The following is a 17,593-nucleotide window of genomic DNA, read 5'->3' as shown; positions in this document are numbered from 1 at the left end:
GCCACACCCGGCACCCAAAGCCGGGGGGGGGGCACGGCTCACAATGGCAGGAGTCACTGCACTGGACGGGGGCGGGGGGGCGATGGTGGGGAGGGGGTGAAGGACATCAGAGATGTAGCAAGAGGCAAATGTAGGCTGCGTGTGACAAGGCGATGGAGAGGAGCAAGGCATGATGGGTAAATGGGGGAATGCAGTAGCTGCGGTGAAACCCCTGGAGGCTAAGTTGGGGGAAGGATGGAGCGACGAAGGACGGAACGATGAAAATCAGAGAAAGAGTGGTGAAATGTCAGTGTAGAGAAAAGTCAAATTATATAAAACTGTGTTGCCTCCACCCCGAGGGTTTTACTGGTGAAACACTCCAGTACTCTAGTACTTCAGTTCAGAACTGAAAAAAGCCTCTGTATGAGAGATGAAAGTATATAGTATATAGTACTATGATGAAGTATATAGTACAAGGTATAGTTTAGTGGCCCAGAGGCAACGTCTCTGTCATTGGTGTGGAACCTCAGGGTTCACCTCCTGGGCAAGATCGAATCCTGGTGGGCTCACCATCTGCAGGAAGGTTCAGGGGGGTTGGTACGATGCAGGGTGGCGGTCGTGGAGACTGCTGCCCCTGTGACCCGGTAACGGATAAGAAAATGGATGCATGGTATAGTCTATTATTCATGCCTTTGTTCAACCACTGTTAAATGAGTATCAAACTGCAGTAAGTTTATCAATCATGCCATAAAAGGTGTCAGAAGATTTGGCCAAAATAGTGTGAAAGAATCAGTGGTTTGACTGATCGTCTTGGTTGGTTAATGAAATAAAAGTGACAGTACTTACAGACGCTGTTGTGTTCAAGGGCCTTCGGACCTCAGCCTTGTACCAAGGCATCGTGGGAACTCAGCCATGCTGCTAACAGATGTTTGATCAGCTCACTGTCAGACTCTTGAGGTTCACTCTCCGTCAGTAGTTTATTTAAAACCACAGTTTGGCCAACGTAGGACTTCTAGATTGGACGACTCTCTATGGCTTTGCTGTAAAAAAAAAAGAAAAAAAAAGCAACGTATCATTTGAAAAACGCAGCAACAACCTGTGAATGCCTTCCTCTGGGGGGCGCCTGAAACACAGGAGAGGTGACAAACAAGGAAAAATGAACGCAAATACAGGACAACATCTGAGCGAGCTAGCTGACTAGCTGACAGATTTGTTCCACACACAGCAGGAAGAAGAATGACTGTACTGCTGTATATAAACAGGCGAAGAACGGCAACGATCTTTAAAGTTTGGATTCTCATTTACGTTATTGTTTTCATACAAGGAATTATTTCAGTTTTAGCATCTGCTGAATGCTACTGAATTTTCCTCTCCCAGTAAGTGGGGAGAGAAAGAAGAAAAAAACGACACTGCTCACACACACACACACACACACACACACACCAAAGTTGTCTCCACTGATCGATATAAAGTTGATTTCCAGCCAGTTAACAGAGCGTTGACTCCTGTCGACATCTCAGCCTCTCTGTCAACCTGCCAAACACACTGACACATATTCACACACACACACACACACACACACACACCCCTCACCCCGGTTGATGTTGTTGACTGGGTGCTTGTTGATGCAGATGAGGAACTGTTTTTAGTTGTCAGTGTCTGTTAACAAAAAGGAAAACAACAACACGTAACGAACATCATACTATTTAAGTTTAATATTGTTACTGGCCAGAAATCAGCAACCCAATAAAGATCATAGTTTTATTGGTAAAGAACATTATATTATAATTATAATAAAAAGCAATGATTATCAACTGGTGGCCCCCGGGCTAAATCTGGCCCAGAGAACTGTCCAGTCTGGCCTGCGACTAGATATCACAATTATAAGGTTCAAGGCCCATTATTTAAAAGTCACAGACCTTCGCGACCCAAGTCAATAGACATTATTTGTAAACTCCAGGAAAACATGATGCGAGACAACCCCAAAAAAAATCCACCTGGGGGTCGTGACCCAGTCTTTGGGAAACAATGATCTAAAGAGTCACCCCTGAGGATATACGTATATATTTTACTATGATTATCAAGTTGGGTTTTTTTTTCTTTTTTTTTTTCAAAGTAACCTCAAGGTTATTTTAGGTATGTGCCAGAACTTAGACTGCTGATTATTGGTATTGTTTTGATGATTTATTATTTATCCAGTAAAAAAAAAAAAAGTTACATATTGGCCTTTGAACTTTGGACATTTTCCCCCAACGTCAGTCAGGACCAAGAACTGGAACAAGACAAGTAAACGGTTGTTTCAATCTCAAATCCAATTAGATTTAAAGAATGACATTTTCCTGTAAATCCTTTAAATTCTCCCGCTATAAAACCACTTCACACACACAAACATACACACACTCACACGGATACACCCTCCTGGTAAAAAGAGCCACGCAGAAGTGTCTTCATCCAACACCAGCGTCTTGGGAGAGAAGATCTGCCTGGTCACACGAATCTGGCAGCTGTGTTTGTGAGGAGACAAAGTGGATGGCTGCGGGGTGAAACTGTGCCACGCTGCGGCTCGGGATTAGAGCTGTGATGGCCCGTGGTTGTCCAACAAGAGCCAAGCGGGGGTATCGATGACATGGGATCACAGTCACTGCAAACTCTGCGTCAAAGTTTAGTGGAGGAAAAAAAAAGAAAGAAAGAAAGAAGAAACCCAGTCATTGCTGTGTTGTTACTGTGACTTTTTCTGTTTGACAACATGCAGCTTTTTAACGGATTTCTTTTCCAGCTAATTAATGGCCATATTATTGTATTGAGGAGTCTAAATAAACAGTGCTTCATCTGTTCCTGAGCCTCCAGGTGCACAGCAACTTTGAGATCCTGGAAAAACCTTGACTTTTGACATGTGCTTAAAAGTGCATGAATTTTACTTTTTTTTGTTTGTGTTTTTATTCCAGCAGATAAAAACAGTACGGTCTGATCTGCATGGTTAAAAAAAACAACTAAGAAATCGAGTGAGAAAGAAACAAAATGTGAAAGAAAAAAAGAGTCTTTCTTCCGACCTATTTATACATTTTCATCTTTCACTCTGACTACATTAGTCTCACCTCCTCCAACACTTCTCCCCTCTTCCTGCTGCACCTTCCTCATTTTTCATGTTTGTCTTTTACCCTGCTAACAGCAGCAGTTCTCATCACTCACCTCTCCACCCCCCCCTCCTCCCCCAACAGCAGCATCTACATGTCTACAGTCTCCCTCTCTGTTCCTCAGTTTCCCCCTCCTCGACTCCCTCCTCTCCCGTGCTTCACCCGGGGTTTCTTCTTCCATCTCTTCTCCCTGGCGTGTCGTGTTTGTAGCCAGTCTGGCGGCAGCTGGATCAGCAGGCAGACGCACACCCAGTCCTGATTGAGGGAGGAGGAGAGGGGGCGACAATGGGGGATACGGGAGGGCAGGGTGGCTGTGAAAATGATGAAGCCGTCAGGACAGAAGGGGTTGGTACTTTTTTTTTTCTCCCCGTTGGCATGGCCTTAATCCTGGCAGAAATGGAGATGGATGTGTTGGCTCTGTGAGGTGGGGTCGTGCTGCTCCCAAAAATCCCCCCGACCTAAATCATCCTGCACATTGTCCTTTTTTTGTCCATTTGTCACACTGTCATACTTGAAGGCACCAGCAGGGACAGGCAGCAGGAGTCTGTGGTGAACTTGAACAGCCAGCAGCAGCAGGCCCCAGAGCAGGACGGTGTTGTGGGGGAGGTGTCACTGAAGCTCAGGAGGCTACGTTGAAAAAAGTAGCGCCTGATTTGCTGACTCGGCACCGTGGCAACAGCTGTTCCTCCCTTCAGGCTACACCTGTTCTGGATGAAGGACAGGAGGAGGAGCAAAAAAAAAAAAAAACTATCAGTTTCGATTGGGAAATATGACTTTTACCTCATGAAGGATCTGAGGTATGTGACAGGGTGTCGGAGTATTGTTGGATTTCTCCTCTAGGATTAGTGAAAAACAGCGCTCATTAGGTTTTGCCACCGCTGTGGTATTTTACACCCTGCCTGACACATCTGGACTTGAGATTTGAGGACAAGGTGGTTTCAAACCCACAGCCTTGTGGCTACTGCAGGAGTCCTACCACTGAATGCACCACGCTAGTTCTATTTCCCCTACAGTCTGTGGTAAAACTGGCATGGTATAAAAGTGTTCGATTCCAAGAGGAACTACATATCCCTAGTGGCGCCTCCTGTGGCAGCCTGTGTTGGTTGCACACTGTAAATTTCCCATTATGGGACTAATGAGTGGCTGAATTTGTATATAGATATATATATAATATATACATTTATATCAGTCAGTGGTTGTTCGTAGTCAGAACTGTTCGTAGTGCAATACATTTATATCAGTCAGTGGTTGTTCATAGTCAGATGTTTGTATTACGGGGAACTGCTGTATTTTCAAATTCACAACTTACATTTTGTCTCAGATGATAATAAAATTATAATAACAACACAGCAGAAAGTGGAGCATAAAGTAAAAAAGAAAAACATAAAAAGATCAGACACAGGAAACTAAACGTCCCATTGAACAGGCAGGAGACCACAGCAGATTCAGACTCAGTGTGAGCAGCTGTCGGCTTCAGCCAAGAGTGAAGGGGAAAATAAGGGAGACAGCAGAGGAGACAGAGGAAGTGGGGACAGGGAGTGGGAGTGGAGAGAGACCGGGGGCAGATACACAACCCCACAGTCTGACATGATGTTCAGAGGCAGACGGAACAATCACAGAAGCAACTTGTCACAAATCTGATAGAAAAAGCCATAAAAGAGTTTGACTGGACTCAGGCTTCAACATCGAACGCTTGGTGAATAAAGAAGATAAACTGTTTCAGCAGAACGGAGAGCTCTTCTTAATAATAGGCCGGGTTTAAAAAAAAACAAAACAATCAAAACAGGTTGTGCCAGAGGATTGAGGGCTGATCTTGTCTGAATCCCTGCCTAGTGCCCCGTCTCAGTCTGCGACCTCTGCCCTTGTTGTCATAACAACAAGTTTAATGACACAGCAGAACAACACCAACAGTGGACGGCAACTGGTCAATCTATAGCTGTTCTCCTCAGATGGACGCTGAACTGTAGGACCACGGGTCAAAATAACTCTTCTTCAGCACAGACTGTGACTCAGGACAGAGTTCAGTGAAATAAACCCTGCCGTATGTGAACCAGGCTTTGACATGGTAGGCCCAAACTGCGGGTGCTGCTGCTGAATCACTCTCCTGTGTTTGTTTTGGCATCAGCTGAGTTTCATTCTCCTCATGTTAGCACAATGAGCTGAGAAAATACCCCCAACAAGAGTAAAGAGCGTGAGGAAATGATTGTCATTTGAATAATTGTGCCTTTAAATAGAAGTTTGACTGTGTGAAGTCTTGACTGTTAGTCTAAACTTCCCATTCCCAGGAAGAGAAGGACAGTGAAAAGGAAAAGTAACTTGAAGCCCTGTCAGGTTTGGTCCGTGATCAGCTGATCAAACCGGATAGACCTCTCAGGTGAGTCCTCAGGTGATCAGCTGATCGCTTGCTCTCTCGTTACACAGTGTACTTAAGGCACAGCTGCTCTGACAGATGAAAGGCTGGTTGAACATTTAAAAACTAGAGATAAACTAGAATAGAAAAGAATCTCAAACACGTGGTCCACAACCACTAGGGGTCTCTGGATGTACCCCAGAGGGGTCCAGAAAAGTTTTGCTCGAGGCGACAATTTATTTTATTCTCAATACTTTGCACTAGAGATGTCCGATATTCCGATAATAATTTCCGATTCCGATATTAACCAATACGGATATAGCGTGGGAGTGGTGACCTAGTGGTTAAGGAAGTTCAGTGCCGCCTGCTCACTTTTCACTGGGTAAAAGCCACTGTATCATCAGGTTTTCATTATCGGAGGGAAAAACTGATGATGATTCTTACAGATATTACATAATTATGGTAATATCAGCTGATATTTTCAGACATCCCTACTTTGTACGTAGGTTTATTATAAACAGTACTTCATATTAACCTGTAGTAGGATTTCCATTTGTGGTGTCAAAATGGGGTCACAAGCCAAAACAATTGTTGGGACCTACTGCAGTACAGGGTGTACTGCTACAGTATCTACTGAATATTGATTTGATGTAGTAGTCATGGATGTTTTTGTTTAAAACCACAGTACAGCCGCAGAAAATGTGGCCCATTTACATGGAGCCAATGAAAATGGGTTGTAGAGCTGCAGCTGGTTCTACATCTATCAACATCTACTAACAACTGACAAACGGAACTGTTAGCCTTCCACATATTTTTAATCTTCTAAGCGACTGTAGTCGTCTTTCCACTTGTGTCCTTTAGTCTTTAAAGCCATCCTGAGTTACTGATCCTCTGTCTGTTCAAACTCCAGGTTAATGTGTCACCTGTGCTGTTGGAACTGACTGACTTGAAAAACCCCTGCAGACCTGATTACATCTTTGTCAGTGTTTAAACAGTGACGCAACACTGAGCAGGGGTCAGGGTTCAAGGATGGAGGTATGAACAGTAGGGGTCCAGAGGTTAAATCAACAACTGCTGGAGTGCTTTTTTATTTTTTAACTAAAACCTCGACTACATCAACAAAGCATTTAGACAGGTCAAGCATTTACTGTCACTCCTGAATACAACTATTTTGGACAAATGACTGGAGTCAGGTTCTGGCCTAAAATAGTTTGGAGACAACTGCAGTACCAGCGGGCCGTATCTGGTCCACGGGCCATAGTTTGCCCAGGTCTGCTTTAGGGTCTCTGTTGAGTACACTGTAAAAACTGCAGTATTGTTAAGGATCTTACTGCGATGAACTGTACTGTGATGTTTCCCGTACTTTGTTTCCCACGCCCGTGTTGGTGTTGGTGATGCACAGCAGGTTTCTCTGCTTCTCTGTGAGTTCACACACACACGCGTGCACACGTCAGTCACTGTGTTTGACATATGGATGAGGCGCTGGTGAGCTGGTGGTGGAGGTGTGTTTATGACAGTGTAGGAAAACTGAACATGTGCTGGTGGTAATTGGGAATCAAGAACAGAGATGTTCTCTCGGTGTGAAAATAACAGGATGATGTAATTACCTCAGGATGAGCGGCAGAGTGGAAGCAGGTGGAGCTGCTGCTGCTGCTGCTGCTGCTTCGTTTGCAGGTTTGGTTTCTGCAAATGTGCTTCCATTCAGTTCCTGTCCGTCTCCACTCCCTGCTCTGCCGTCAGCCTCTAACATAAACACACACACAAACCTGGGCAGGGCAGAGTGTGGGGGAGGACACACCCATCAGTGCATGCAAACACATCTTTGTCTGTGGTGTGTTTTATTTTACAATTAGTCTGGTTTCTTCAGAAAACACAAACAGAGAGTGAGAGAGAAGGAGAGTATGCCCTGAGGTGACAGTTGTTCCTCAGAACACTGTCTTGTCCACTGACGTGACAGTCAGCCTGCACTTGTTCCTCGTCTGACATGTAATGGCGGTGTGAAGATGCACAAGATTTTCTGTGAAAAAAGAGAAGAAAAAACACCCCTCCATTTTAGACACAAAGGAAAACATGGCTGAGAGTCTTTGTCAAGTGAGCTGCACTCTCTGAGTCTGGATCTGCTGCACTGATCGGTTCTGTTTTTCTACAACTGTACAGTTTTTAACATTTTTTCCTCATCTTCTTGATATAATTTGATTTATTTTCCAAAGTGACTTATCTATCAAAAATATACCAATATCAGAAATGGCCATAAGAGGGCACTGTCTACTCGCTGTCGGGAAAAAAAGGTGTATCACTTGATTAGGTTTCAGGTGTGACAGTAAAATGTTCAAATCTAACAACGCACATTATAATATATAAAATACATTTATATAATTACACATCTTTAGAACTCTCATGGGATCTTCAAACTGATCTGAGGTCAGTTCATAATCACATAAAAAGCAACGCAATCTGACAATGAACTACAGAGAGGGACACACCTCAGACCCGTGTGTGTGTGTGTGTGTGTGTGTGTGTGTGTGTAAACAGAGTCACTGCTGTGTGTGCAGCCTGCCTCCACCACCTTTTGCATACGCCTGTAGATAAACGACAGGGAGAGACAGAGAGCGAAACCCACACCTGGCTCCCAGAGCCTGAGAACTGTGTACACTATAAATATTTCCACAGTCTGACCTCACACGGAAATGAAGGAGGAAGTTGGACTTGGTACCTGGAAAAGTCAGAGACAGAGAAGAGAGACGGGGATGAGTGTACAGGTCTAACATATGTATGTGTGTAGACCACAAACACCAGTGAGTGTCAGACTGCGTTGTGGATCGATGGTCTACACCAGTCTACTCCAGTCTACGTGTACTGTACAGTGTGTGTGTGTTTCAACACCGAAAACAGTTGACGTTTTTCTGAAACAGCTTTGACGTGTAAATGCTAACAAAGCTTTTCCTTCGTTACTGAGCTAGCTCTGTCAATTGATATATTAAACCAACGAGCTAACATTTAGCCAATGCTTTGCTTCATGCTAATTGTTTTTGCTGTTTTTCATATTGATAGCCTCTATTCAGTCATTTATTCTGCTGTGTCCTGCCCCGTGTTGCTAAAAATGTAACCTAAAGCTGGATTGTCATGTACTTTTCTACTTATTTTAAGTAAATATTCTGACCAAGTTCTACTTATAGTTTGCTAACCTTTAGTTTTTTTTTTGTTTTGTTTTTTTATTTCCAAGAAAAGCCCTTTGAGTTTAACATGTGACCTTCCACTCAAAAGCAAAGTCTTTTACACACAGAACTTCATTTTCAAGATTTACAAAACAGGAAGGGAAGATTTACTAACCGACATTAATCCACTTTAACGTCTTTCCCTCAGTTCTGATCCTGGAGCCGCTGGGACGAGACAATGTTGGTGGGAAAACCTTGAAGATCACGGACTTCGGTCTGGCCAGAGAGTGGCACCAGACCACCAAGATGAGTGCAGCAGGGACGTACGCATGGATGGCCCCAGAGGTCATCAAGCTCTCCCTCTTCTCCAAGAGCAGCGATGTGTGGAGGTACAGCCGTGCTCTGTGTCCCCTTTGTTCTGGTCTATGTGGGGACAAACGTCCTCGTTGTCAAGGACATTTGTCCAGGTCGTGATGGACGCAGAGATAGAATTTGTTCTGTGGAAATGTGTTTGATTCAGCAGAACATGATTAAAATACGTACTAAATATGAGAAGGCAGACAGCCAAAGTTGGTAGAACACTTGTCCTTAAGGTGAAATCACTGGTTGCTGGTTCAATCCCCGGTCTATCTCTATGGAGTTTGCTTGTCTCTCTGTGCTATTTGTCTATTTGTTTCATTTCAACCTTCTCCCTCACATCCGTTCAGTTTCGGCGTCTTACTGTGGGAGCTGCTGACTGGTGAGGTTCCTTACAGGGAGATCGATGCACTGGCCGTGGCCTACGGCGTCGCCATGAACAAGCTCACACTTCCAATCCCTTCAACCTGCCCCGAACCTTTTGCTCAGCTGCTGGGAGGTAAGCAAGCCACCACTAGGGGGAGTGGAGTTTATTTTATTCAGTCATGTCTCTGGAAAATACTGTATTAGTCGTATGGAAAGATGCAAACTGTTTACTGGTGTCCTTTCTTTTTACTCTAACAACAACGCTGATTTGAATTCACATTTACATATATATATGTATGCAGAACCAGCTGGAGAATTTAAAAAAAGTTTCCAAGTCCTGGAAAACATGGAAAATGAATACATCCTGAACATATGTTCAGGATGTGGAAAAATTAGCTAAATACAATACAAACAAATACATACAAATAAATACAAAAAGCCCAAAGCTAACTGATAAAAGCTTACATCACTCATCTGCTTTCAGTCAATGCTGAGGCCCATTGCCAGCCAATCAGATTTGCATGTCACCACAGAGCATATATCTATATATATATATATAGTATATACACATATATATACATATATACGCACATATACACATATATACATACACATATACCTATATACACATATATATACATATATACTGTACAGTTTTGTTTTCACCTTGTACAGAAGTTTTATTGGGGGTAGTTTTAATTTTAATTTGAACATAGAACATGGGAAGTCAATTAACTGGACTTTAATCTTCACTGACCTTTGCCCAATGGTACCACCTCACCCCCCCTCCCCCCCCACTCACTCTCACCTTCATCTGTTTACTCCTGTTACAAACTCAGCCCATTCACCAGGCATGAAGAAAAAATTGATTTTACCACTCACTGATGGATAGTTGTAGCTTTGTTTCTGTCACACTGTCAGCCAGGGTTTGGCTCAGGACGGTCACCATATGCCGTACCATCCTGCTGTCTGGGAATTCTGTCGCTTTCTCCTCAGCCAGAGATGGAAAACAAGTGTTATTCAGTTATTCAGGCCATTGTTCCATCTTCTGTCCAGTCTCTTTATAACCATCTATTATAGAATCAAGTGAAATGAAACACAGATATAAGTGACATTTAAATGCATTTTTAAGGGCCTTAAAACAGCTCAGCGGTCTTTACGAAACCAACCTGATTCATGAACAGGACTAACCAATAAAAAATAAAAACATGAAAGAAAATATCAAGGTAAAAATAACTGCCACACTGAGTAGTGACCCATTTATTGAGTCCCAGCCCAACCCACAGCAGTGATGTGTGTCAACACAGTGTGGCTCTGAACACTGTAACTGAAGTTAAGGTTTTGGTTTATCATTCAGATATAGTATGTTTTATTTAATTTAGTTCAGGGATGATGCTGTTTTTTTTAGATTTACTGTGAGAAAAATACATGGTTGGTTAAACCAGTATATACTAGGCATTCAAATTATTACAGAACGTTGACGTCACCTGATCCAGGAACTACATGATTGATACTTTGGTTAAATCTGGTTTGTTGTGACGGTTGTTCCAGAGTGTTGGAGCCCCACTCCCCACAGCCGACCCTCGTTCACCAGCATCCTGAGGCGACTGCTGGCCATCGAGCAGTCGGCCATGTTTCAGATGCCTCTGGAGTCCTTTCACTCCCTACAGGAGGACTGGAGGCTGGAGATCCAGCAGATGTTTGATGAGCTGAGGGCCAAGGAGAAGGTGAGAGAGAGCAGAGAGCAGAACACAAGACCATGAACGTAGAGCGTCATCTGAACCTGTGGACACGTCTCCTGTTTGGTCTTAACTGGTCCTCAGGAGCTCAGATCTTGGGAGGAGGCACTGGCTCGAGCGGCCGAGGAGCAGAGGGAGCAGGAGGAGCAGCTGAGGAGACGAGAGCAGGAGCTGGCAGAGAGAGAGATCGACATAGTGGAGCGGGAGCTGAACATCATCATCCACCAGATGTACCAGGAGAAACCCAGTGTGAAGAAGAGGAAGGGCCACTTCAAGAAGAGCAGACTGAAGCTGGGCCGAGACAGCAACTGTATCAGTCTGCCCTCTGGTGTGTAAATAGTGGAACTGCAGTTTCTACTTAGAGGGTCTTCTATTTGTTGTTTGATCAGTGTGAACTCCAAAAAAACACACACAAAGATTTTCTAAATCTGGAAAAAAAATACTCAAGAAATTTTCTAAATCTGGAAAAAAAATACTCTGATTAAATCTAAACTGATTGTTTTTCAATAGCTTTACCAGGGATTAAGTATTTCCTGTCTCTTCCGGTCTCTTCCAGGTTTCGAACATAAAATCACAGTGCAGGCGTCCCCCAGTGTGGACAAGAGGAAGAACCAAGGAAGTGAGAGCACGACCCCTCCTGCCAGCCCGGGGGTCATACCCCGACTGAGAGCCATCAGATGTGAGTAGAATCAAAAAATAAGAAAACATTTTTGGATTGACTTCTTAATATGTGCAAACTGTTAAAATTGTACCAATAATGTACAAGGCTTGATTATAAACCCTGGAGCTAACAGTTGTACAATTAAGAAAAATGGAACAGAAAGAAAGTGAACTGTAATTTGAAATATCTCACGATTTATTTAGTCATCAGCCACATTTTCTCTGTGTGGCACTGTTTTTACATTAGACAAACCAAAGCTCTCATTTGTTCTTACTATAACAGAAGGCTTCAGTCACTACATGCTAAAAGTCAAGTATCTAACTTCACCACTAGAGGGTGCTCCATGTTACCCTGAATCCTGAAGAGGGATTTGTCAGGAGTCATTTATGGTAGATGATGTTTTGGGTTTTGTCCCATGTCTCAGTGACTCCCAGTGACGGCAGTAAGACGTGGGGACGCAGCGCCGTGTGCAAGAAGGAGGATCTGTCCACCAGCAAGAAGAAAGGACGCACCTGGGGGCCGAGCTCCACCCACCAGAGAGAGAGGGTCGGTGGGGAAGAGAAGTGAGTCGAAAATTTTATTTTGTCATTTAGTGTAAATATATTTTTTTTTAACAGCTGCTGCAGTTGTTAGTGTGTTTATTAGTGAAGTTGGCTGCATTTGGACCGTCCACAGGTCCCCACTGAGTGAGAGGGCGTTGGAGTGTTAGGATTAGAAAAAGGGTAGGATTAGAATTAGGTTTGTTTGGATTGTAATAGTCAGGTTCAGGGTTAGGAACGAGGGAATGATGTATGTTTATGTACTCACTAACCCCCCAAAACCAGTTTGTGTGTGTGACTGCAGCTCAGCGTCTGCTTAATAGACTACAGCAGGGTGAACCACAGGAACACACTGTACCTGTTAAGATGGCTTGTGATCACCAGCAGCCTCATCCTCACAGACTGAGTTTCTCACAGTATTCAGCAGCATATCTGGATGACTTTGCACAAACTTAGATATAAAATGCCCCCCTTCTGAGAATAATGCAGTACCTCTGTGTGTTTCCAGACTCAAATCCCTGGGTGAAGGGTGTAAAGTGTGGTCGTCCAGTGCACCAAATCTGGGCAAATCCCCCAAACACGCTCCGATGACTGCTGGCTTCTCCAGCCTCAATGAAATGGGTGAGCGTTTCCTTCTGCCTTCATCGTTATTGGCTGCTCCCAGACATAACTTTGGCAAACGGTCCTCCTGCCAGGTGTAATGTGACGCTGGGACCTCTGGAGAAGTGGCACCTGGAACAGACACACAGTAGTTCCAGTCAGAAAATCACTTTAGTAATGACTTTAATGAGCTGATGAAGGGGGTTATAAATATACTGTTGTCACTTCTGGGACATATTCTGGGAAACTCCACTTTGAAAGAATCCCAGTGCAACACTCTGTCATCTTAACCTTTGTTTTTTTTTTTTTTTTAATTTTATTTCTCTCAATCTCAGAGGAGTGCTCTGAGTTTGAGGAGTCGCCGGGGTCACTAATGCCCTCAGAGATCAGCAGTAACGGGGCCACAGACGACTCGGGGTCTCTGTGGAGCAGCCTGGGGCCGAGCGCGATTCCGCCGACCATGGGGATGTCCAACGTGAGCTCCTGTCAGGGCCCCGGAGGCCTGGGATCTGGAGTGAGCTACCAGGACCCGCTCCGCCGCTGTAACCAGAGGAAGAAGAGCGACATGTGGTTTCTGGGTTGCGCGTCTCTGCTGGCGTCGGTGGCCCTGGGTCAGGATCTGCTGCAGCAGGGGAAACTGCAGGTGGGACCAAAGACGGAGCAGGGGGAGAATGTGCCGCATTTGTTTTCCTTAATCTGTGACATTGTAAAGTGCCCCAGTGCTGGTGGGTGGATATTCATTTAGGAAAGTCACACTGAGCTGTGCAAAAAGGATGAATAAATTAATTAGAGTATCATAAAAACAGCTTGTAGAAACCCACGGTTTCTTATTGGCTAATAAATTAACCCAGACTTATACAGAGTGGGCTTTAATGAGCTGCTGCTCTTGGTTTGACCTCCTTTAATACACACTCTATTAATCACACTCCAGTCTCTGGTAAGATCCTGAAATAATAATAAAAAGTTATTAGTTTTCTGTACTTGACTGCAAATAAAATGTAAATGACAATAAAGGGCAGGAAAACCTAATATTAAAATTGTATTGAGTGCAGCTTTATTTTTTAAATCACATATTGTTCAAGAAACAAAGTTAGTTCAGTTGTTTTTCTTCAATGTGATTCAATGTGATTGTGTTCAAAGGATCATAGTCAGGGACAGAAGGCTGGAGGGTTTACCGCAGCAGAGACAAGGTGAAGGTCAAAGGTCAGGCTCAGAGAAGCAGCCAGGAAACAAGTGCTGAAGAGTCTGGATGGAACAATGACAGTCTGGAAAGGTGTATATATACTGGGTGGCTCCACCCAGGTGGAAGCAGTTGTGCTGATTAGGGGGCGTGGCTTCAGAGGAGCGGACTGTGCCACGACCACGGTTGGACACACTCTAGGCCTGGATCTGGTTCAGACTGGGTATAAAGTATACATCACTTTATGATCAGATCTACCATCTCAGATCAGATCTCTTTGGTATCTGTGCAGCTCTGTGTGTGGGGTTTTTTCTTCGTCTTCATCTTCATCAGTGTAACTCTTCGCTCTTCCCAGGTGCTCCAGGATGAGCAGGACCTCAGAGAGGAGCAGCGGAAGAAGAAGGAGAGTCTCTTTCAGCGGACGGGACGATTCCGCCGCAGCACCTCTCCGCCCAGCCGCAATCTTTCCCTCTCCCTGTCCAGACACCACGACTCCACCCTGCCCTGCATGGACCCGTCTCCCTCTGTCACACTCCTCTCCCTGTCCTCTCTGTCCGACTGCAACTCCACAAAGTCTCTCCTCCCCTCAGACCCCGATGATTACGCCCTCACCCCCATGACGGGCCTCAAAACCCCGGTGGCTCCTGCGGCGTCGGCGCTCAACCCACTTTTAGACCTGCGGGCGGAGAGTTTCAAGAAGGAGCCCAACCAGTCGCTGACCCCCACCCACGTGTCTGCAGCCATGGCCTTGAACAGAGGACACAGACGTACGCCGTCAGACGGGGCCATACGACCCCGGGCGCAGACCCTGGGGCACCGCAGGACGCCGTCAGACGGGAGCATGCCCATGCCCCCTCCACCGGGGGCACCGCACCTCCCAACAAACAGAGGTGCAGGAAATCAGAAGTGAAAACATGCTTTTTAAATTTAAATGATCTAAAAAATTCAAAAACATTCAGGCCACTGTTCACGCTGCAGTGACCCTTGGTGTGAACGGGAGTGTGAATGTTGGTTAATGAATGAAACTGTAGAAGATGTATAAAATCATAAATATTTCTCATACTAGTTATAAGAAATCATACACACTTAGATTGAATTCATGTATGTCAGGGATTGGTTCAGGGGCCACGTACGGCCTGATTAGATGTCAGGTGGGGCGGACCAGTACAATGTTAACATAATTACCTATAAATAACAATACGTCCCCTTTATTATAGTAGTATATTAGAAAATATTCATATTTTATTGAATATCATATGAAAAAAACATCATGAACATAACATGAAGCGGGCACATTTTGGCCCACGGGCCGTATGTTTGACACCCCTGATGTATGCTAAAAACCAACCAGGGTCTAAACTGTTAAATAAAAAGATACAACCACCCACCTCCCGTGCAGAAGGTTCTGGGCACTGGGTTCTTGAAAATGATTCTTCAAATATCAACCAAAACAAATGTGTTTTTCTGAAAAAAAAATAAAATAAAATTGATAAATCCTTTTAAAAATCTTAGGATCTTTTGTAGTCTTTTTCCATTCATATATCAGTAAATATCTGTATTTGTTTTCTGTCATTTTCCGGCCTGGGATCAATAAAGGATATTTATCAATCTATATCCATATGAAAATATATGTCGTTCATTAAATTATCTTCTACTGCTAATCTATTTTTCTGGATCGTGGGGAGGTGGGTGTCATTCCCAGCATTGACCAGGTGAGGGAGGAGCTACACAGTGGACACAGCAGTGAAAACACACATATAGTTTAATATATAATATATAGTGAATATAAAAATGTGTTAAATTGTTTCCTGACACAGTAGAAAACAGAGTGAATAACATCTTTTTCTCCTGTGACACAGGCACTCATGACATCACCGACATCCCCCGGCTCCCCAACCCCTCCACCATCTACCCAGTTCCTCACCGCCGCAAAGCCCCGGCTCCCCCCATCCCTGATCCAGATCCCCACTGCCTGGTCAGCCCCCTGGAGAGACCCAAGACTCTGGAGTTCGTCCCCCGGCCGCGGCCCACCCCGGCCAGGATGAGGGCCGACCCCTGGAAGCTGGGCTCTCTGTCTCGGACCCAGAGCTCGTCGCCGGGCAGCAGCTGCGACAGCCCACTGGGCTCAGGAGACAGCAGCGCCAGCACGGCCCGACCCAACCTGATGGACATGGACGTGGAGGGTCAGAATCTGGACCCCACTGTCCCTCTGTGTGGACAGCTGCAGCCCCCCACTGTGTGTGGGCAACAGTACTTGTAGTAAAAAAAACTGCAAAGACTACGTTAATGTTTGTAATTCTTAAGGTTTTTGCAAAAAAAAAAAAAAAAGAAATCAAACAAACAAAAACAACGCCTTCTGTTGTCTGAGCCGAGAAAAATGCACTCACAGACACCGCAAAAACAACCCTTGGTTCGGGGGACGTACAGAAAGCCATTCCCTCTACTGTTGTGTCCACTCTAACATTCAAGCCTTTTCCTGGCAGTGACCTTTGACCTCCAGGATTCTCCAGGAATCCTAGAAGCCTCTACCAGCCTTGAAATGCTCACCTACCTACTTTTCCTCCTCTGAAGCCTTTTCTACCTTCATTTTCTTTGTCTGTGTTACATTTCCTTCGACTGTTTAATGCAGAGGTGTCAAACTGATGTTGGTTCAGGGGCCTCATACAACCTAATTAGACATCAAGTGGGCCGGACCAGTACAATCATAACATAATTACCTTTAAATAACAAAAAGTCGGTCTTTTCCCCCTTTGGTTTCACCCCCAAGAAAGTACATCAGATCAATCTTTATATTTAATAAAATATAATTTCACAAACCATTTCCTGAACATGAAGTGTTTGTGTATTTTATTATTTTCAAAATGTATCAAGCGGGCCAATTTGAAACCCCAAGTGGGCCGGTTTGGGCCCACTGGCCATATGTTTGACACCCCTGTTTTAATTAAATGTCAGAAAGCCATTGAAAAAGTAAAAAACACCACATTCCCCTGGAGTTCTGCTTTGACCTTTTTACTTCAACAACTTCTGTTTGTAGCTTTTCTGTCTGTCTCTGCAAGGAATCGATTTGTGAGTCAGAAAGTTCTGAGACAGCTCTTACACTCTCCGCAGGTGTCTCATTCCAGAAAGACATGTTGAGACACAAGTTTTTTATCACTAATAGTTTGTCAAGGGTTGAACTCTGTCAGATAACTTAACTTATGATACTTTATGAACACAAAATCCCAGTATGAGATCAATTATTTTAGGGATAAAAAAACAATAATATTTTCACTAAAACAACAACGAGTTGGCCCTTTGCAATAAAAATAAATGCTTGACAGGAATTGGGTTTCAGTCCATAGAAGAGAGATCGTCTGAGACCTGGTGTCAAAGACGTTCCTCCAGAATTCTGTGATGACAACATGACAAACTTAAATGTTGGAAACAGGTTATTTCACAGATTTCTCCCTGAACTTTTAAACCCTACTCTCGGACCTTGCCTATCTCTCATGTGTCTCATCATGTCTCTGCCTCTCTTTTGTCTTTTTTTTTTT

At 44.2% G+C, this 17,593-nt stretch overlaps 1 protein-coding gene and 2 long non-coding RNA genes across 6 annotated transcripts in view; 1 reads left to right on the top strand and 2 right to left on the bottom strand.

Moving 5' to 3' along the window:
- The window catches only part of map3k10 (mitogen-activated protein kinase kinase kinase 10), a 28,443-nt gene extending 12,114 nt beyond the window's left edge, over positions 1-16,329 (top strand). The window contains exons 1-11 of one of the 3 annotated variants that reach the window (XM_025054979.1): positions 4,948-5,487; positions 8,827-9,007; positions 9,326-9,474; positions 10,893-11,068; positions 11,165-11,408; positions 11,637-11,759; positions 12,166-12,304; positions 12,789-12,901; positions 13,216-13,523; positions 14,416-14,950; positions 15,920-16,329. In XM_025054979.1, coding sequence (XP_024910747.1) covers positions 8,925-9,007; positions 9,326-9,474; positions 10,893-11,068; positions 11,165-11,408; positions 11,637-11,759; positions 12,166-12,304; positions 12,789-12,901; positions 13,216-13,523; positions 14,416-14,950; positions 15,920-16,320 — 2,271 coding nt within the window. In that variant the 5' untranslated portion in view covers positions 4,948-5,487; positions 8,827-8,924 and the 3' untranslated portion in view covers positions 16,321-16,329. Of the gene's footprint in view, positions 1-4,947; positions 5,488-7,471; positions 8,259-8,826; positions 9,008-9,325; positions 9,475-10,892; positions 11,069-11,164; positions 11,409-11,636; positions 11,760-12,165; positions 12,305-12,788; positions 12,902-13,215; positions 13,524-14,415; positions 14,951-15,919 lie in introns of those variants that run through there. The other 2 variants (XM_025054980.1, XM_025054978.1) reach the window with 2 other exon arrangements.
- LOC112486932 (uncharacterized) lies at positions 7,388-8,929 on the bottom strand. Its single transcript, XR_003049536.1, has 3 exons — positions 8,794-8,929; positions 8,140-8,176; positions 7,388-7,480 (listed from the first exon to the last, which is right to left on the bottom strand). It is a non-coding gene; the product is annotated as an uncharacterized LOC112486932 (long non-coding RNA).
- Positions 9,001-14,283, bottom strand: LOC112486931 (uncharacterized). Of its 2 annotated transcripts, XR_003049535.1 has the most exons (6): positions 14,056-14,283; positions 12,773-13,012; positions 11,125-11,251; positions 10,829-11,050; positions 10,224-10,412; positions 9,001-9,115 (listed from the first exon to the last, which is right to left on the bottom strand). It is a non-coding gene; the product is annotated as an uncharacterized LOC112486931 (long non-coding RNA). The 2 variants fall into 2 exon arrangements; XR_003049534.1 differs by having other exon boundaries at positions 10,224-11,050.
- Positions 16,330-17,593: the final 1,264 nt, after the last annotated feature.

The sequence above is a fragment of the Cynoglossus semilaevis genome, chromosome 4 (genome assembly GCF_000523025.1).
Source record: "Cynoglossus semilaevis isolate Cse_v1.0 chromosome 4, Cse_v1.0, whole genome shotgun sequence".
Lineage (NCBI taxonomy): Eukaryota > Metazoa > Chordata > Actinopteri > Pleuronectiformes > Cynoglossidae > Cynoglossus > Cynoglossus semilaevis.
Note: the sequence above shows the minus strand (reverse complement) of the source record. Positions and strands in the feature narration are given on the sequence as shown.